At 44.5% G+C, this 21,495-nt stretch overlaps 1 protein-coding gene across 7 annotated transcripts in view; it reads right to left on the bottom strand.

The window, feature by feature from the left end:
- Positions 1-6,595, bottom strand: part of MYOF (myoferlin) — a 176,146-nt gene extending 169,551 nt beyond the window's left edge. For 4 of the 7 annotated variants that reach the window (XM_069753773.1, XM_069753775.1, XM_069753774.1 and 1 more), the window contains exon 1: positions 6,418-6,595. In XM_069753773.1, the coding sequence (XP_069609874.1) occupies positions 6,418-6,505 (88 nt within the window). In that variant the 5' untranslated portion in view covers positions 6,506-6,595. The remainder of the gene's footprint in view (positions 1-6,417) is intronic. The other 3 variants (XM_069753777.1, XM_069753778.1, XM_069753780.1) reach the window with 1 other exon arrangement.
- Positions 6,596-21,495: the final 14,900 nt, after the last annotated feature.

The raw sequence follows: 21,495 nt of genomic DNA, 5'->3' as shown, positions 1-21,495 counted from the left end.
AAAGGGATTTCCAAAAAAAAATAAAAAATCCCAGTCACATGCAATAGAATATTTCCATGCAAATTTGTCTACATTACAGGAAAAAAAAAAAAAAAAGAAAACAAAAAAAGATTAGCTTTGAAAATAATGCTACATAGTTTTACAAATTTTGCATGGAAAAAGTGCGGATGATCCACACTGAGGCCACGTTCAAACGTTCAGTAATTTACCTCAGTATTTGGTCAGCATTTTACCTCAGTGTTTGTAAGCCAAGACCAGGAGTGGAACAATCAGAGGAACAGTAGAATAGAAACAAGTCACCACTTCTTTATTTATCGCCCACTCCTGGTTTTGGCTTATAGATACTGAGGTAAAATACTGACCAAATACTGAACGTGTGAATGTGGCCTTAGTAACAATGGACCGGATTATGAGGATTCGCTGCACACCGGCAGCAGAGAATCCGAGTGACATCTTTAGGCTACTTTCACACTTGTCGGTACGGGGCCATCGCCATGCGTCGGCCCGACGGACGTTGTGAAATAAATGAACAACGGGGGCAGCGCATGCAGTTTATCAGCGCATCCGCTGCCCCATTGTCATGTCCAGGGAGGAGGGGGCAGAGTTTCGGCCGCGCATGCGCGGTCGGAAATGGCAGACACGTCGCACAAAAAAAGAAAGTTACATGTAACTTTTTATTGTGCCGACGGTCCGCCAAAACACGATGCATCCGTCGCACGACGTGTGGCCATACGTTGCAATGCGTCCGCTAATGCAAGTCTATGGAGAAAAACCGCATCCTGCGGGCAAATTTGCAGGATGCGTTTTTTCTCCAAAACTACGCATTGTGACATACGTCACAAAACGCTAGTGTGAAAGTAGCCTTACATATGTTTATGGAGAGGATCAGCAGCCCCTCTCAGGTTGTTTGACCAGAGGATGATGGCCTCCCCCACGTCCTGCTCGCTTTGCATCCGCTAACAATTATGGCTGTGTTATATTAGTACTTCAGCTTCAGGAAGTCGAGAACACAACCTGTAACTATATACACATGGATACTCCACATTTTTACTGTTCCTAATATTTCAGGAGCTAGATATGGACATTGGTGGAATGTGGATACGAGTTACGACAGATGAAGACATCATACAAGCAGGGCTCTCCGCCGAGAGTCACAGCCATGTAAATGCAAGAAAAGCAATGATTCAACAGAAAATAACGCAGGATGTAGCGTCTGCCAGACACGGCTTAGATTTCTACATATAAGGGAGGGAGGGGGATGAAGTTTCAGGACTTTCACTGAGCGCACAGACCAAGAGGCCTCCACAACACATTTCTATGACCCTTAGGTCAATTCTTCACCCTTTGTTTGCAAACTATTGCGCTCCTATGGATAATGGCATCCTACCCAAGTTCTCACCACCCAAAAGAACCATCAAGTGGTGGGCCTGTTTTTTCTATGGGCCCCATCAAGCTTGAAGGTAATCGGTCAGCAGGTTTTTGCTATGTAATCTGAGAGTAGCATGATGTAGGAACAGAGAGCCCGATTCCAGTGCTGTGCCACTTACCAGGCTGTGTTCTGTTTTAATAAAATCAGTGATTTATTAGCAGTAATAAAATCAGTAAAGAACCAGTTATCTTAAGCTACCTAATCCAACCACATCCCCACTACTGATTAGCAGCTATCACTATACAGTGTACACATACACAGCTCAGCATTCAGAGCTCTGCTAGATCTGCAGCAGAGAAAACAGGGATTGTATCACAACTGCTCTATCGTGTAAACTAAGGGACATATCTTTGGAATCAGGGTCTCTGCCCCAATATCAAACTGGTGTCAGATGGGGGTAGAAAAAGTCCAGTGAAAGATTCCCTTTAATGGGGTTGTCCAGGATTAGAAAAGCATGGCCGCTTTCTTCCAAAGTCAACAGGTTCTGTGTCGTATTACAGTTCAGTCTCATGTTCTTCAAAGGCGATAAGCTGCAAAACCACACAACCTGTAGACGTGGCGTTGGTTTTTTTGCAAATACCAGAGACCCCCTTTAGGCTGGGGCTATGCACAAACTTGTGGCAAATCTCAGATAAGTTGCCCCAGACCAAAAAAAAATAAAAAATCTGTGCAGCTTGATGTCGCTGCATTATTTTAGAGCTATAAAAAAAAATAAAAAAAATAAAAAATAAAAAAGTAGCCAAATTGAGGGTAAGTCACATCCACATGACTTCCATTGACATATATGGCACTAGAGTTTTGTGCAACATGACCAGTGACCTATGCAACACCATAGGAAATCATTAGATGCGATGATTCAATGTGAAACCACGATCTCAATGTCACCCAACACATGACGTTGTGTAGCTCCAGCCTTTAATCTGACTATGGCACAACCAACAATTCAGTTGACGCCATGATTTTCCAGGATATTACATATATATATATATATATTTTCTGCGTTTTTCCCACTATTCTATGCATTTGGGAAAAAGCGCACAAAAAACGCGTCAAAAACGCATGCTGATTTCTGGCAGAAAGAAACTATTCACTCAAAAAGAGTGGCTGGCGAGTTTACACAGCATGAGATTTTGGACAGTCCCAGTACATATTGGGCTGGAATGTGCATCATATTAAGTTTTTATTACGCTTTCCTACAGGTTGATCTGGCTGTACCAACACGTCCATAGATTAGCTGAACGCACTAAAAAAACAAAAAAAAGGGAAACAAAAATACAAATGGCATCCGAGAAAAACAGAGAAGACAGGTAGCACAAAAACGGAATGCAAGAAACCAAAAATGGACAGAATACGGTGCTTTTTTGCCCCCAGATTTAACACATACCCTTTTAATTTTAGCGACGTGAGCCAACAGCGGCGACTATCCCTCCACGCAATGTCACCTCACGTCTCCCTCCATCATCCACAGTTATTCCTTAGGCTATGTGCACACGTCGAATGGTCCTCTGCGGATTTGATAAATCTGCAGGGCAAAAACGCTGCTTTTTTGCTGCAGATTTACCGCAGTTTTTCTGCGGATTTCACTGCGGTTTTACAACTGCGGTTTTCTATAGGAGCAGCTGTAAAACCGCTGCGGAATCCGCAGAAAGAAGTGGCATGCTGCGGAATGTAAACCGCTGCGTTTCCGCGCGTTTTTTTCTGCAGCATGTGCACAGCGCTTTTTGTTTCCCATAGGTTTACATTGTAATGTAAACTCATGGGAAATTGCTGCGGGCCCGGGAGATGCAGAAACACTGCGGATCCGCAGCGTTTTCTGCATCTGTGCACATACCCTAACCTCGAAGGCTTCTCTCGCCTAATAAGCCCCCCACTGTTCTGCAGCCCCCTGTCCTGAGGACAGTCTGCATCCAGTGTAACATGAGCCGCGTCACAGATCAGGCCCAGATGTGTTTCCTCCTTGTCCTGGATCAAAGATTATTTCCAGAAGCTGGCTTCTTTTCCTTGCAGAAAATATGGCAGAAATGCATCAAGACAAGACTTATCGGACGCCATGTAATAGCAGTGTTAATATGTACACAATGGCGGTATCAGTGGTCCAGACTAGGAGAGCCGACATACTAAAAAGAGCACGGTATCCCTTTAAAATTTGGACTTTCGGGACATCCAGACAAGTTGCTTAGAGAACAGCACACTTGGAGAATGTTTGCCTGCGTGGACGCGCTTCGGGCCAACAATCAATATGACGCCATCACTGATTACATTCAGATTATGGGCTAATAGTACAAAGCCATCAGGGAGACCCCATACTAGGGTTAGTGGGTCCGCTCCTCCACAAGGAGGAACCACAGGAATCATTCTAGGGTCAAAAATCTGCAGATTGCAACCAGATACATAAGGCCTCATTCAGACACAACTACTGCTATCCATTTTTTTTCCCATAGATCGCACTCATACCTGTAGTATTCTACGGGGCCATTCACATCATTTTTCGCAGAAGCATTTTGATCCAAGTGTCAGATAAAAATGGGCAATAAACGTCTATGGACATAGGTGGTGGTGGGAGGAAAGAAAATTAATTAATAAAAAATAAATAATTAAAGAAAGAAATAAATAATCGGACTGCACTCAGATGACACCCGATTTTCATGGACTGTCGGAAAGGAGAAGGTGGAGGAACTTTTCTTTTTTTCCTCCACGAAAGAGAAAAGATGATGAAGCTCGGACTCCACTGTGATCAAAGTCATCGGTATGTTTTTCCTGTGCGGGAGAACAGTAAATATCTGAATGGCTAAAAGTCCGGCAATACTTGGGATACACAACCGTAACACAGGTTGTGGGGCCAAAGATGGCTCCGTGTCACTGCTACATCAGTGTAATGCAGGTGAATGGGGGTCGCGGTCACCTAGTTGTTGCACAGTGACACTATTCACCTGTACTACGGCTGCAGTGGAGCAGCGGCACAGCCGTTTTAGGCCGCCTGACCCATGTGGTGGCCGACGCTGCTGTGTAGCTCAGGCCTCATTCAGACATTCCACAATACTGATCAACGTTGGACATTTTTATCTGCAAAAATAAATTATAAGGCCACGTCCACACGATGAGCTTTTTGGTGAGGTTTTGATTTCTGCACCTGTTAAGTAAAACGGATTACTTGCATTTTTCCAGAATATCCGCAGCATCAATAACACATTGCGGGAACGTGGCCTTACGGGTCTGTGTTCTGTGCGCATATTGGGTGTGTCCTAGTACCTGGAAATATACTGCCACGCCCACACTGCACTTACACGCCGATTTGCATGTGGTTTCTACAATTCCACTTCAGATCTCTACACAAAAGGTATCATTTGTATTAGGGTACAGCAACAAACATACTGACGTTCCCTTTACAGGGGTTTTCTCATGAGAGACATTTCTGGCACATCGTGAGTGTGTGATAAGTGGGGGTCCAAGAAGGAAGACCTGACTCCACATCCAAAACAGGGGTCCCCTTATTCCATTTAGGTCGGGGGTCACACTTGCAAGTGCAATGCAAGAAACTTGCGCGAGTCTCTCGCCTCAATACCCGGCACCGGAGCGTTCAGCTGCATAGAAATACACGTAGCCGCACGCTCCGGTCCCGAGTGCCGGGTATTGATGAGAGTTTCTCGCATTGCACTCGCAAGTGTGACCCCGGCCTTAGCCGGCATCTAACCACTAGCGAGTGGAGCGGTGGTGGCGCATGCGCCATCTCTCTCCAACCACAGCGGCAGGAGTCCCGGCTGTACCCAGAACTGCCATGGGAATGAAGGCAAAGAGTCGAACACGCAGCGCGACCTCTCCTCTCACTAAGGCTCGGTTCACACCAGCGTATTTTCTCTCGTCTGAGAGAATCGGTCCGATTACGAAAGTCGCACGCTGATCAGAGAGTGGTCAGAGGTGATCAGATTCTCTCGGGTGAAGAGAAGATCCTCTCCATTCTGTGAGGCTGCAAAAATCAAACTGCACTCAGATGTCATCTGAGTGCAATCCGATGTTTCCCACGCACTCATTGACTTGCATGGCCGACTGCAATCGGAATATTGAACATGTATGGATTGTTTTCTTCCCCTCGGACGTACACTATCGCAGGAAATTAATCTGATGTGCACGGCCCATAAAACAACATTTCTCTGGAGTGTGATCCGATGTTTTGCTTGATTGTACTTGGACAGAAAATACGGTGGTCTGCATTTGCCCTAATAGTCAGACGCCAGCCAGAACAAGGGATCAGAGGACGCCTGTTCTGGAAATAGGGGCTGGTCACAGAGGTGGGACGGCGTCTATCAGACATTTATGGCATATTCTATAGACAGGGAAGGCCTCTCCTTCTGCACCACCTTGGCCATTACACCAGGGCCCGGTGTATCCCCCCACGACATGCTACAATGAGAACAGGGGGTCGGAGTTGTCTGAACTTTTTTTCATTCCCAATTTCGAGATGGAATAACAGACATTGTGTTGTTTTATTTATCAGTCGGTAACGTAGCGATACACGATCCCCACAGACGACGCGGCAAACGCCACATGTTCGCCGCACCCCGTGGTGCCCACTGAATTAATCAAGCATAAAAAAAATAATAAAAAAAATACATATAAAAGGCAGAAACATAATAAAGCACATAATACATAGGCTAGTAACATGGAGCACAAGCTAATCACACCTGGAGAGAGGGGACCATGTAATTATCCAGCGAAATCTGGGAGGGGAGACCTGCAGCACTCCGGTTAGTGCAGAACAAGACAGACTATGAGGAATTCTGGGATTTGTAGTTCACCATGTCAGAGATGGAATGAGTTGACCAGCCACAGCATGTAATGCTAGATGAAGCGTAACCGGCCCCATTACCATACACAGTGCAGGCGGTTGTGCCCTTGATGAGGGAAGAGCAGCTTATTACATGGCAGTTATAGAAGAGGCAGAGCTCAGAAAGCCACAGCCAAGGCTCCAGGAGACTTGGTCCTAATCTTACCTCTGAAGGTCAGGGTCACTATGGGATCAGGCTTTCCAAGCTTGGTTTTAGGGATATTGGAAGCGGAGTCCACAAAGACCTTCAGCATGGCTGCAGAGCTGTGACTGTGTGGAGGAGGAAAGCTGTAAGCTCAGCTGCAGAGAACTCCCAGCTGGGACTGCTCATCTGCAGGCAGAGGAGAGGGAAGCTGCTGCACAAAAGGGAAGGTTGCTTTAAGAAAAAAAAAAAAAAAGTTGGGTGGATCTCACCAGCAATTGCATAGAGGAGGCTTCAAAAATACCTGTAAAATGATCCCTGCAGCTGAGTGCTGGTGTAGGGTGCAGGTCCCAGCCTGTCACCCTGGGCTGGGGAGGACATGGCACATTTCACCATTTCCCAGGTCTGCATCGCTGGCGGACAGTGGTATATACAGTATATACTGTGGCCTCCCTACGGGTAATAACACGTCATATAGGGATATAGTAGGATAAGTGTCTGATGGCGACTAAACCAGAAACCTTTCTATCACGCGTCAATAAGTAGTCACCGATTTACAGCAAATTCTTCAGCGCATGGAGGAAAGGTATCTCAAGAGGTTTATGACTTAACACCTAACATGCAATGATCAGACCAATTGGATCCAAATGCCGTGACCCTACAGACTTTTTTTTTTAATTTTCTCCTTCTGGCCACAGCTATATACCCCCGACCAGGGTTTTGGGTCCCTCGGTGAAATGTCACTGTACAGTACTCCGGCCACAAGTTCCCTCTGCAACTCCTGCGCCAGACGACACCCTGGTGGGTTTCTTAGGCCGGCGTCACACTAGCGAGTTTTACGGACGTATGAGAGGCGCAGAAAATACGGATTGCACACGGTACAATGATTCTCTATGGCCCAGCTCCTATCGGCCGTATTTTACTGATCCGCATGATACGGTCTTGTACGGCCGTAGAAAATCGCAGCATGCTGCATTTGTCACCGTATTGCGCATAAAATACGCCAATGAAAGTCTATGGGGCGCAAAAAATACGGATTACACACGGACCAACAGTGTGACTTGCGAGAAATACGCATCGGTGTTCTATAGAAAAGCCGGAAATTCAGTGCGGTGTACAGTAAAATCACACTGACAGGTTAGAATAGATATAATAAATGTCTACACATAGTATAGGGATATATATACATATATATGTCAGTGAGACACATATATATATGTATTTCTATTTCATACAGCGCTAGATAGCTTAAAAGCTGGTAATTCAAGTGCCGGCTTTTGCTATCTCCTTCCTAAACCCCACAGGATATGAGACATGGTTTACATACAGTAAACCATTTCATATCCCTTTTTTTGGACATATTCCACACCAATAATGTCCCAAGTGTCTGTGTGTAAAATTTGGGGGCTCTAGCTATTAAAATAAAGGGTTAAATCACTGAAAAAATTGGTGTGGGCTCCCGCACAATTTTCTCCGCCAGAGTGGGAAAGCCAGTGACTGAGGGCAGATATTAATAGCCTGGAGAGGGTCCACGGTTATTGGCCCCCCTGGCTAAATATCTACCCCCAGCCATCCCAGAAAAGGCACATCTGTATTTTAATGAAATAAAGACACATGGTGTTTTAATATTTTATTATACTCTTAATCCACCTGAAGACCCTTGTCATCTGAAACAAAGTTAAAAAAAACAAACAACAATATTCCATACCTTCCATCGTTGAGTCTTGCCCCAAGCTGTAAATCCATCTGAAGGGGTTAAATCATTTTACACCCAGGAGCTCTGCTAATGCAGCTGTGCTCCTAGCTGTAAAACTTGGTGAATGAATGGAATGCTGGGGAATGTATTGTAGTTACCCCGAGTCGCGGTGCTGCGCCCTCTGCTGGATGAACTCATATGAACTCGAGCGTGGGAAAATATTCTGAAAAGTTCCCAGGCTCAAGTTCATATGAGTTCATCTAGCAGAGGGCGCATCACCGCGACTCGAGGTAACTACAGTACATTCCCCAGCATTCCATTCATTCACCAAGTTTTACAGCTAGGAGCACAGCTGCATCAGCAGAGCTCCTGGGTGTAAAATGATTTAACCCCTTCAGATGGATTTACAGCTTGGGGCAAGACTCAATGATGGAAGGTATGGAATATTGTTGTTTGTTTTTTTAACTTTGTTTCAGATGACAAGGGTCTTCAGGTGTTTTAAGAGTATAATAAAATATTAAAACACCATGTGTCTTTATTTCATTAAAATACAGATGTGCCTTTTCTGCGATGGCTGGGGGTAGATGTTTTTTAGCCAGGGGCAAAAACCGTGGACCCTCTCCAGGCTATTAATATCTGCCCTCAGTCACTGGTGGAGAAAATTGCGCGGGAGCCCACACCAATTTTTTCTGGATTTAACCCTTTATTTTAATAGCTAGAGCCACCAAATTTTACACACAGACACTTGGGACATTATTAGTGAGGAATATGCAAAAAAAATAAGGGATATGAAATGGTTTACTGTATGTAAACCATGTCTCATATCCTGTCGGGTTTAGGAAGGTGATAGCAAAAGCCGGCACTTGAATTACTGGCTTTTCAGCTATCTAGCGCTGTATGAAATATAAATATATATATGTGTGTCTCACTGACATATATATATATATATATATATATATAGACTGTATATATGTTTTCAGGAATATTTGATCCCATGGATCCATTGTATGTCCGTATGTCGGTTTTGCAAGCCGGCGAGAAAATCACGCTGTACGGATGCCATACGGATTACATACGGAGGTTTACATGCGCAAAGTACGCTGACACACCCTGCCTACAGATGACATACGGATCACTATTTTGGGAATATTTCTGTGTATAACGGCCATAAAAAATGGACTGTATTTGCCTACGCTGAGTGTGACGCCGACCTTACCGATCCCGCCGACTCCAAGTCCCGGAGGAGTAAGCCATCGACTGCACTGGGACCAGGGGGACGGCAGCCTCAACCAGATGACAGCCCCGCTAATTCCAACCAGTGGGTCCTGGGTTAAATACAACGAACCCCGTGGTGTTTGCAGGGGAACCCGCAGGGGTAGACATGATAGCGCTCCAAGGGGAAATGCCCATTATGACATGGCGGGAGCACTGCAGACGGCGGAAGGAGCAGGAGAGGCAGCAATCCTTGACGCGACAGGCAGCCTACGAGGAAAGGAACCTACAAGCAAAGGCCCGGACCCGTAAAATCCCTCAGGCAGAAAGGGGACCCCTACGGCAAGGAGAAGTGGTTGTCTTCAACCAAAAGAAAGGCTGGAGCTTTATTAAAGAAGCAGGGATGATAAATGAGATCTTTGTCAACCGGAGAGATATAGAGTCCCACCTAATGGAAGGCCACATTGATCGTGACTTTTACCCCGTAGATAAGGTCACTTATACCCGCCACATTGGCAACAAAGGTTTTTACGCTCTTGACTGCAGAAAATGTGTGCTAGTACAGAAGCAGCCAAAGCATGCAGACCAGGCTGCAGCATTAGTTCCTGCAGGTGCAGCAGCAGGCCCGGCCCGACCAGTTACTAAATGTCACAAATCCACCCAGACACCAGTGGTGGAACCAACTAATCAGCCATGGTATGATGTACCAGTTGAAAGGTACCATCCTGAGTTTTCCTGATCAGGGAGTAGTAGCCAACAAGAGCTACCCTGGAAGAGGAAATAGACAGTTAAATGATTGCTGAAGTTTAAGAGTTAATCTGTTTGAAAAGACATTCAGATCATGGACGGTGAATGATCAAGAAACTTTCCGTTGTACATAGTTAGCACTTCTTAAGATGCTTCTTACTGGTTTTACACATACCCAATGAAGACATTGTTTATTGTTGGCACTAAAACTTATTGCCTTAATATGACCAAGAACAAAAACCCATTTGGTGTAGCCGAAGAAGTGGTACAGAGAGAAGGCCAGTATGCCTTGCAGCATGCCCAAGATCTACGTTGGGGGTTTGGAGCGGGTCCCCCATACTACTGTTGTTGGTGAGAGAGATCTCACAACTTGCTGAATGAAAATGTTATTAATGTGATGTTGAAACACTTAACCCCTTCATGACCCAGCCTATTTTGACCTTAATGACCTGGCCGTTTTTTGCAATTCTGACCAGTGTCCCTTTATGAGGTAATAACTCAGAAACGCTTCAACGGATCCTAGCGGTTCTGAGATTTTTTTTTGTGACATATTGGGCTTCATGTTAGTGGTAAATTTAGGTCAATAAATTCTGCGTTTATTTGTGATAAAAGCGGAAATTTGGCGAAAATTTTGAAAATTTCGCAATTTTCACATTTTGAATTTTTATTCTGTTAAACCAGAGAGCTATGTGACACAAAATAGTTAATAAATAACATTTCCCACATGTATACTTTACATCAGCACAATTTTGGAAACAACATTTTTTTTTGCTAGGAAGTTATAAGAGTTAAAATTTGACCAGCGATTTCTCATTTTTGCAACAAAATTTACAAAACCATTTTTTTTAGGGACCACCTCACATTTGAAGTCAGTTTGAGGGAGTCTATATGGCTGAAAATACCCAAAAGTGACACCATTCTAAAAACTGCACCCCTCAAGGTGCACAAAACCACATTCAAGAAGTTTATTAACCCTTCAGGTGCTTCACAGCAGCAGAAGCAACATGGAAGGAAAAAATGAACATTTAACTTTTTAGTCACAAAAATTATCTTTTAGCAACAATTTTTTTATTTTCCCAATGGTAAAAGGAGAAACTGAACCATGAAAGTTGTTGTCCAATTTGTCCTGAGTACGCTGATACCTCATATGTGGGGGTAAACCACTGTTTGGGCGCACGGCAGGGCTTGGAAGAAAAGGAGCGCCATTTGACTTTTTGAATGAAAAATTGGCTCCACTCTTTAGCGCAGAGGTGTCAAACTGCATTCCTCGAGGGCCACAAACAGGTCATTAAAAGGTAAAGAGACTGCAACTTTGTGTCCTCCAATTCTTTCTGGCACTACACCGTGTGTCATCTGTACCCACTGGGGACTAATCTTCACCTGTGGGAAGCCATACCATCCCTGCTGCAGTACCATCATCCCCAGTGGACCCCTTTAAGCAGCGTAGGTCATCCCTGACCGAATACCACAGGTGGCATCACGAACATTCTTTATTCAAACAACCCCTTTAAAGACATTCCCTTTAACTTGGACGCCCAGGGCCACGGACCGGGTCACTGCCGCCGTGACTACCCCTTTAATGACCACCGAACCAGGCCTGAGTGCCCCACGGCCCTAGCAGGCACTCCATATTCTCAGAGCGGCTAATTTGTATACTCAGCATGGCTTATTGTATACTCAGCGTGGCTTAGTGGGCCCCCTGAGGAAGGTTAACATCCGAAACGTGCGTTGGGGTGTGTGCGCACATTCCAGGAGTCCCCACATCTGTTGCCAGCTGAAGTAAGGTATTGTCTATCTGGTATCCTCTTATTTATAGCCTAATTTTAGGTTTTTTTAGTTACCATGTGCTCCCTATTCTTGGAGTACCTCTCATTTCACCTGAGGAACGTGATTTTATCTAGGTAACCTCTCCTACACCGTGGACAATTAATGGGGAGTGTATTATTACATATTTTGTATTATATGCGGGATACTTCTGGTATGTGCGCACACCGTTTCGTTTTTTATCATTGTTATCTTTGGGTTACTTTTTTAGCATACTATCTCCCATCCTGATAGCCATTTTGTCTATGTTAGTTTCTATTAATAAAGAATTTTCATTTTTATATACCATATGGGCTTTTTTGGTCGTTCTTCTTGGCTTGCTAGCCTTGTTTTCTGCTTTCGTATTGTATTAGCGACTAGCCCTTACTGTGTAGTCCGTGGTGTGCAGCTGGCTATCCATTATGGTTGACCTTTTCTAAACATTGAGATATCTATATGACGTCATGCTGACTGCTTTTGCGAGTATTTTTCTCTCTATGTGGCTTATTGTATACTCAGTGTGGCTTATTGTATACTCAGTGTGGCTTATTGTATACTCAGCGTGGCTTATTGTATACTCAGTGTGGCTTATTGTATACTCAGTGTGGCTTATTGTATACTCAGTGTGGCTCATTGTATACTCAGTGTAGCTTATTGTATACCCCGTGTGGCTTATTGTATACCCAGTGTGGCTTATTGTATACTCAGTGTGGCTTATTGTATACTCAGTGTGGCTCATTGTATACTCAGTGTGGCTTATTGTATACCCCGTGTGGCTTATTGTATGCTCAGTGTGGCTTATTGTATACTCAGTGTGGCTTATTGTATACTCAGTGTGGCTTATTGTATACTCAGTGTGGCTTATTGTATACCCCGTGTGGCTTATTGTATGCTCAGTGTGGCTTATTGTATACTCAGTGTGGCTTATTGTATACCCCGTGTGGCTTATTGTATGCTCAGTGTGGCTTATTGTATACTCAGTGTGGCTTATTGTATACCCCGTGTGGCTTATTGTATGCTCAGTGTGGCTTATTGTATACTCAGTGTGGCTTATTGTATACTCAGTGTGGCTTATTGTATACTCAGTGTGGCTTATTGTATACCCAGTGTGACTTATTGTATACCCAGTGTGGCTTATTGTATACCCCGTGTGGCTTATTGTATACCCAGTGTGGCTTATTGTATACTCAGTGTGGCTTATTGTATACTCAGTGTGGCTTATTGTATACTCAGTGTGGCTTATTGTATACCCAGTGTGACTTATTGTATACCCAGTGTGGCTTATTGTATACCCAGTGTGGCTTATTGTATACCCAGTGTGGCTTATTGTATACCCAGTGTGGCTTATTGTATACTCAGTGTGGCTTACTGTATACCCAATGTGGCTTATTGTATACCCAATGTGGCTTATTGTATACCCAGTGTGGCTTATTGTATACCCAGTGTGGCTTATTGTATACTAAGTGTGGCTTATTGTATACCCAGTGTGGCTTATTGTATACTCAGTGTGGCTTATTGTATACCCAATGTGGCTTATTGTATACCCAATGTGGCTTATTGTATACTCAGTGTGGCTTATTGTATACCCAATGTGGCTTATTGTATACTCAGTGTGGCTTATTGTATACTCAGTGTGGCTTATTGTATACCCAATGTGGCTTATTGTATACCCAATGTGGCTTATTGTATACTCAGTGTGGCTTATTGTATACCCAATGTGGCTTATTGTATACCCAATGTGGCTTATTGTATACTCAGTGTGGCTTATTGTATACCCAATGTGGCTTATTGTATACCCAATGTGGTTTATTGTATACTCAGTGTGGCTTATTGTATACCCAATGTGGCTTATTGTATACCCAATGTGGCTTATTGTATGCTCAGTGTGGTTTATTGTATACCCAGTGTGGCTTATTGTATACCCAGTGTGGCTCATTGTATACTCAGTGTGGCTTATTGTATACTCAGTGTGGCTTATTGTATGCTCAGTGTGGTTTATTGTATACCCAGTGTGGCTTATTGTATACTCAGTGTGCCTCATTGTATACTCAGTGTGGCTCATTGTACACTCAGCGTGGCTTATTGTATACTCAGTGTGGCTTATTGTATACCCAATGTGGCTTATTGTATACCCAGTGTGGCTTATTGCATACCCAGTGTGGCTTATTGTATACTCAGTGTGGCTTATTGTATACTCAGTGTGGCTTATTGTATACTCAGTGTGGCTCATTGTATACCCAATGTGGCTTATTGTATACCCAATGTGGCTTATTGTATGCTCAGTGTGGATTATTGTATACCCAGTGTGGCTTATTGTATACCCAGTGTGGCTCATTGTATACTCAGTGTGGCTTATTGTATACTCAGTGTGGCTTATTGTATGCTCAGTGTGGTTTATTGTATACCCAGTGTGGCTTATTGTATACTCAGTGTGGCTCATTGTATACTCAGTGTGGCTCATTGTACACTCAGCGTGGCTTATTGTATACTCAGTGTGGCTTATTGTATACCCAATGTGGCTTATTGTATGCTCAGTGTGGTTTATTGTATACCCAGTGTGGCTTATTGTATACCCAGTGTGGCTCATTGTATACTCAGTGTGGCTTATTGTATACTCAGTGTGGCTTATTGTATGCTCAGTGTGGTTTATTGTATACCCAGTGTGGCTTATTGTATACTCAGTGTGGCTCATTGTATACTCAGTGTGGCTCATTGTACACTCAGCGTGGCTTATTGTATACTCAGTGTGGCTTATTGTATACCCAATGTGGCTTATTGTATACCCAGTGTGGCTTATTGTATACCCAGTGTGGCTTATTGTATGCTCAGTGTGGCTTATTGTATACTCAGTGTGGCTTATTTTATACTCAGTGTGGCTTATTGTATACTCAGTGTGGCTCATTGTATACCCAATGTGGCTTATTGTATACCCAGTGTGGCTTATTGTATACTCAGTGTGGCTTATTTTATACTCAGTGTGGCTTATTTTATACTCAGTGTGGCTTATTGTATACTCAGTGTGGCTCATTGTATACCCAATGTGGCTTATTGTATACTCAGTGTGGCTTATTGTATACTCAGTGTGGCTTATTTTATACTCAGTGTGGCTTATTGTATACTCAGTGTGGCTCATTGTATACCCAATGTGGCTTATTGTATACCCAGTGTGGCTTATTGTATACTCAGTGTGGCTTATTGTATACCCAGTGTGGCTCATTGTATACTCAGTGTGGCTTATTGTATACTCAGTGTGGCTTATTGTATGCTCAGTGTGGTTTATTGTATACCCAGTGTGGCTTATTGTATACTCAGTGTGGCTCATTGTATACTCAGTGTGGCTCATTGTACACTCAGCGTGGCTTATTGTATACTCAGTGTGGCTTATTGTATACCCAATGTGGCTTATTGTATACCCAGTGTGGCTTATTGTATACCCAGTGTGGCTCATTGTATACTCATTGAGTTCGATGTTTTATACTGGCTTGAATGTGCTCCAAACCTTTACTGTTGGTAATTATGACTCTGTACAGTCTGCATGACTGTAATCGGCTGCATTGCCTGAGGTTATATCTATCACCCAGTAATTTTAGTCAGGGTGTGTTCACTGTTTCAATTCTTCTACATGGATAAGTATTGAATTGAAATATTTATGCTGCACGTGGTTACTATGTGTCTAGAATTTAAGAGTATCTAAGGCTACGTTCACATTAGCGTTCCGCTAATGTGCGTCGCTGTTGCGTCGGCGACGCAGCAGCGACGCAGCGGCGACGCGCCCCTATGTTTAACATGGGGGACGCGTGCGTTTTTTTTGTTGCGTTTTCCGACACGTGCGTCGTTTTCGACGCTAGCGTCGGACGCAAGAAAATGCAACAAGTTGCATTTTTCGTGCGTCCGATTTTCGTCAAAAAACGACGCACGCGTCGCAAAACGCAGCGTTTTTGCGTGCGTTTTTGGTGCGTCGTGCGTTGCGTCGCCGTTGCGTCGCCGGCGCGCAACGCTAATGTGAACGTAGCCTAAACTTTTTCTTATTTATCTTCCAAGCATTCCAAAAATATGCATTTTTGTAACATACTTCATTACCCTATTTTGCTTCCTTCTCCCTCAATTACTATGCTGCCGTGCTGCGGCATATGCAGTGCTGCTCAGCAAAGAACCCTATACTACCAGTCTGTGTATGAGAACTTCCCTATCTGTGTTCTGGGGAGGAAAGCTGAGAGGCTCAGACAGGGAAAGTCCTGTACACAGACTGGTTGCATATGGTTAGAATCAAGAAGAACAAATGGACCTTTGAAAGCTTAAAGAAATACATATATTTTATTGATATACAAAATTCCAAATAAACATGCATAATAATGCTAAAATGACATCGACAGTACATAGTTAGCCAGGCATCTGGAGCTGCATATCATGCAGATATCTTATATCACAGCCCGTAAATAAGTGAATGAAAATTCAGACATAAAAGTCCTCAATGAAACAATGGACAGGGACTACAGATATTATCAAGAAATTGCATGACAAAAGATAACATACCAATGGTGGAATGCTAGATGGAAGGCCAGCACACAATGAGAGACCCCCGACACACGTTTTGCATGTTCAAATAGTCCCCCTTGAAGAAGTGTACTAGTGTCACGAGTGTGTCACATCCTCCTGGGATTTCTGGAGTTAAAAAATTACTACGTATTGTGAATTGCAGATCTTCCATTTAGCTTATGTGTTTGTGTTGCATATTAAATGGATTTTGTTTCCTTTGGTGCTGAAGAGGTTAACAACCCTTTTTATGCTGAATAGAAACTTGCAGCTGCATCTCACAGCTGTTCCTGACCTGGTCATTTCCTCTCCTTATAAAATCTGGCCAGACCTTCTCTTCTTTGCCAGTGAAAGCTTTGCTTCCTTGCTCCTTGGAAATGCTGTGATGAATTGGAGATCAACTCAAGATTGTTGCATGCTGTTTTTGGGTGTATGCTTTCCTCATTGTCTTACTCCAATTTAGTTGGTCCATTTCTATCCGTCCCTATATACTGCTCTTCCTTTGAGTGTTTGTATGTTTGTTGCTTTCTGTTACCCCTGTCTTATGTGTTGATAAACTAGCATTTCTGTCCCAGGCCTCCTGGGGGAGGAGACAGCTTAGGTAACAACAGGAGAACAGTAAGGCTTGTGGCCCAAACCTCCTCACCTTTAGAGGAAACCTTTGGGAGCAGGGATAGTTAGGGCTCCAGTACTGGGGACAGTTCAGGGCCACATTCACTAAGCACGAACAGTCACAGCGTGACACTTGTTGAACATGCGAAACATGTGTTTGGGTCTATTTCTGTGCTGGCCTTCCATCTGATGTTCTACCATTGGTATGTTATTCTTTGTAATTTATTTAGATTTCCCAATAAGATAACAATTCTGCAGCATCATTCCTTAGAAGTGTGCTATTCCTTTGTTATTCCTCCAGGAAATGAATAAATTGACATCTGCAAACAGTCAGCCAGTATTCAGTTATCTTTGACAGCAACATTAGCATTTACAAGAAAAATAGGAACACCCAACTGCTAATTAATCCTGGGCCCCAGGGCTCATTCACACATCCGATTTCTCCACATAAAAGGAAAACGGACCAATTATTCTGATCAGAGCGTTGTCCGAGTGTCATCCGATTTTCTCATATGTGGAGAAAATTGAAAAAAAGTAAATAAATTCCCACCATCTCCATTCTGTCAGTCTGTGAAAATCGGACCTGAATGTCATCCGAGAGCGGTCCGAGTTTCTTCTTCTTCTGCATTTACAATTTTGATCCAACCCTCACGAAAAATCACTAACGTGAACGGCGCCGTAGACTATCACAGGTACGACTGCTATGCAAACATTGGACATCTGAATGAGGCCTCATAAAGACTTTCTGTAGTGCCATTAATTGATTTTAAGCATGTGAGATCCGCACTCACAAGACTGAATGCAAGTGACGCTGTAGCTTCGTAGTATAATTCACCCTGTTGGGCTGCAAAAAGTCTCCATGCAGGACATATTTAATTCCTTTATTTTTAGGAGGAATAGCAGGGGGTTGTCAGAACGAAAACCTCTAAGTAAAGTTGTTCCTGAGACTTCTTTGGCACCTGGCTTCTCCAACTACTATAAGAACACCATTAAATTCAGACCCCATATCAAACTCCAAAATAAACAGACCCAGACCCTTAAATAAATTCAGACCCCAAACCAGAACCATACATGAATTCAATTAATTTAGACCAGACCCCTAATTCATGCAGACCCCAGCCCAGACCTTTCTATATTCTTCCCCATGTGTGTGGATCCTGGAGCTCAACATGATCATGGGCGTGAACATCAGTTTTATCAGCCATTATCTATTAGATACATCTAATCGATTGTAACCGATGAAAATAAACTTGGTGCAGTGATCTGAGGTGGTGGTGTACTTATAAAGGTTCCTTTTGCTCTAAGGATCCTCAATCTGGGCTGTGTGTCTCAAGGCTGGCTGATCAGGAGAGAGCCACTCTCAACAGGATGTCTGGGGCATTGCTACTTTTATATATGCACCTTGGTGACTTACCGTATATACTTGAGTATAAGCCTACCCGAGTATAAGCCGACCCCCTAATTTTGCCACAAAAAACTGGGAAAACTTAATGACTCGAGTATAAGCCTAAGGTGGAAATGCAGCAGCTACCGGTAAATGTCAAAAGTAAAAATAGATACCAATAAAAGTAAAATTAATTGAGACATCAGTAGGTTAAGTGTTTTTGAATATCCATATTGAATCAGGAGCCCCATATCATGCTCCATACAGTTTATGATGGGCCCCATAAGATGCTCCATATTAAAATATGCCCCATATAATCCTGCATAAAGGCTAATAATGGCCCCATAAGATACTCCATAGACACATTTGCCCAATATAATGCTGCACAAATGCTGATTATGGCCCCACAAGATGCTCCATAAAGATATTTGCCCCATATATTGCTGCACAAACCTTGATTATGGCCCCATAAGATGCTCCATACAGACACTTGTCCCATATACCGTAATGCTCCACAAACGTTAATTATGGCCCCATACAGACACTTGCCCCATATAGTGCTGCCAGGGCCGGCTCCAGGTTTTTGAGGGCCCCGGGCGAAAGAGTCTCAGTGGGCCCCCACCTTTAACACATACCCCAATTCATGATGCCCAGATACGGCAGAGAAATGTATAGTACAATGCCAGGTTTCACTTCTTACATGAGTGACAGCTATTGTAAATTCTGCAGTGTATATATACAGGACAGGAGGAGCGGTACTTAGCAGTGTATATATATAGGACAGGAGGAGCGGTACTGTGCAGTGTATATATACAGGAGGAGTGGTACTGTGCAGTGTATATATACAGGACAGGAGGAGCGGTACTTAGCAGTGTATATATATAGGACAGGAGGAGCGGTACTGTGCAGTGTATATATACAGGAGGAGTGGTACTGTGCAGTGTATATATACAGGAGGAGTGGTACTGTGCAGTGTATATATACAGGACAGGAGGAGTGGTACTGTGCAGTGTATATTTACAGGACAGGAGGAGTGGTACTGTGCAGTGTATATATACAGGACAGGAGGAGTGGTACTGTGCAGTGTATATATACAGGAGGAGTGGTGCTGTGCACTGTATATATACAGGACAGGAGGAGTGGTACTGTGCAGTGTATATATACAGGACAGGAGGAGTGGTACTGTGCAGTGTATATATACAGGAGGAGTGGTACTGTGCAGTGTATATATACAGGACAGGAGGAGTGGTAGTGTGCAGTGTATATATACAGGACAGAGGAGTGGTAGTGTGCAGTGTATATATACAGGACAGGAGGAGTGGTAGTGTGCAGTGTATATATACAGGACAGAGGAGTGGTACTGTGCAGTGTATATATACAGGACAGAGGAGTGGTACTGTGCAGTGTATATATACAGGACAGAGGAGTGGTAGTGTGCAGTGTATATATACAGGACAGAGGAGTGGTACTGTGCAGTGTATATATACAGGACAGGAGGAGTGGTAGTGTGCAGTGTATATATACAGGACAGGAGGAGTAGTATGTGCAGTGTATATATACAGGACAGGAGGAGTGGTACTGTGCAGTGTATATATACAGGAGGAGTGGTGCTGTGCACTGTATATATACAGGACAGGAGGAGTGGTACTGTGCAGTGTATATATATATATAGAAGGAGTGGTACTGTGCAATGTATATATACAGGAGGAGGACATCCCAGAGAACTCCGCAGTGCAGGCTCCTGGAGACCCCCGGATTCCTGCAGATGCACCCCACATCCCAGAGAGCTCCGCAGTGCAGGCCCCTGGAGACCTTCAGATTCCTGCAGCTGCACCCCCACATCCCAGAGAAATCTGTAGTGCAGGCTCCTGGAGACCCCCGGATTCCTGCAGCTGCACCCCCACATCCCAGAGAGCTCCGCAGTGCAGGCTCCTGGAGACCCCCGGATTCCTGCAGCTGTACCCCTACATCCCAGAGAGCTCCGCAGTGCAGGCTCCTGGAGACCCCCGGATTCCTGCAGCTGCACCTCCACATCCCAGAGAGCTCCGCAGTGCAGGCTCCTGGTGACCCCCGGATTCCTGCAGCTGCACCCCACATCCCAGAGAGCTCCGTAGTGCAGGCTCCTGGTAACCCCCGGATTCTTGCAGCTGCACCCCCAGCACTGCAGGCTCCTGGAGACCCCCGGAGTCCTGCAGCTGCACCCTCACATCCCAGAAAGCTCCGCACTGCAGGCTCCTGGAGACCCACTGGAACTAATGTAGCTCAGTCATCTCCCGCCATAGAGAACACGCAATGTGCGGTCACGCTCCCAGGGTAGGTCCTGGCAGCCAGCCTTTTACCTCAGAACCAGGCTCATGTCCACTCTCTGCACAGACCGGACTCCGGAGCACTGCAGCCAGCCAGGGGCAGAGAGCAGAGCAGGCGAACATGCTCTCTCCGCCCACAAAGTCACGGCTGGCTGCGTTCTCTTAACCCCTATGTGCCTGCTGCCTGCCTGCCTGCACTGACTGAGTGAGTGAGAAGATGCTTGTGCCGGCAGCTGTATCTATGACAGCGTGAGTGGGCCCCCCTCTCTTGCCAGGGCCCCGGCATTTGCCCGGGTGCGCCGGGTGCTGACGCCGGCCCTGAGTGCTGCACAAACGTTATGGCCCCTTATAATGCTGCACAAACGTCTTGACCCCATATAGTGCTGCACAAACGTTATGGCGCCATATAGTGCTGCACAAACTTTATGGCCCCATATAGTGCTGCTCAAACGTTATGGCCCCATACAGTGCTGCACAAACGTTATGGCCCCATATAGTGCTGCACAAACGTTATGGCCCCATACAGTGCTGCACAAACGTTATGGCCCCTTATATTGCTGCACAAATGTCTTGGCCCCATATAGTGCTGCACAAACGTTATGGCCCCATATAGTGCTGCACAAACGTTATGGCCCCATATAGTGCTGCACAAATGTTATGGCCCCATATAGTGCTGCACAAACGTTATGGCCCCTTATAGTGCTGCACAAATGTTATGGCCCATTATAGTGCTGCACAAACGTTATGGCCCCTTATATTGCTGCACAAATGTTATGGCCCCATATAGTGCTGCACAAATGTTATGGCCC

Source organism: Ranitomeya imitator, chromosome 2 (assembly GCF_032444005.1).
Source record: "Ranitomeya imitator isolate aRanImi1 chromosome 2, aRanImi1.pri, whole genome shotgun sequence".
NCBI classification, from domain to species: Eukaryota; Metazoa; Chordata; class Amphibia; order Anura; family Dendrobatidae; genus Ranitomeya; species Ranitomeya imitator.
The sequence above is the reverse complement of the archived record's forward strand: the minus strand, read 5'-3'. Positions and strand labels throughout refer to the sequence as shown.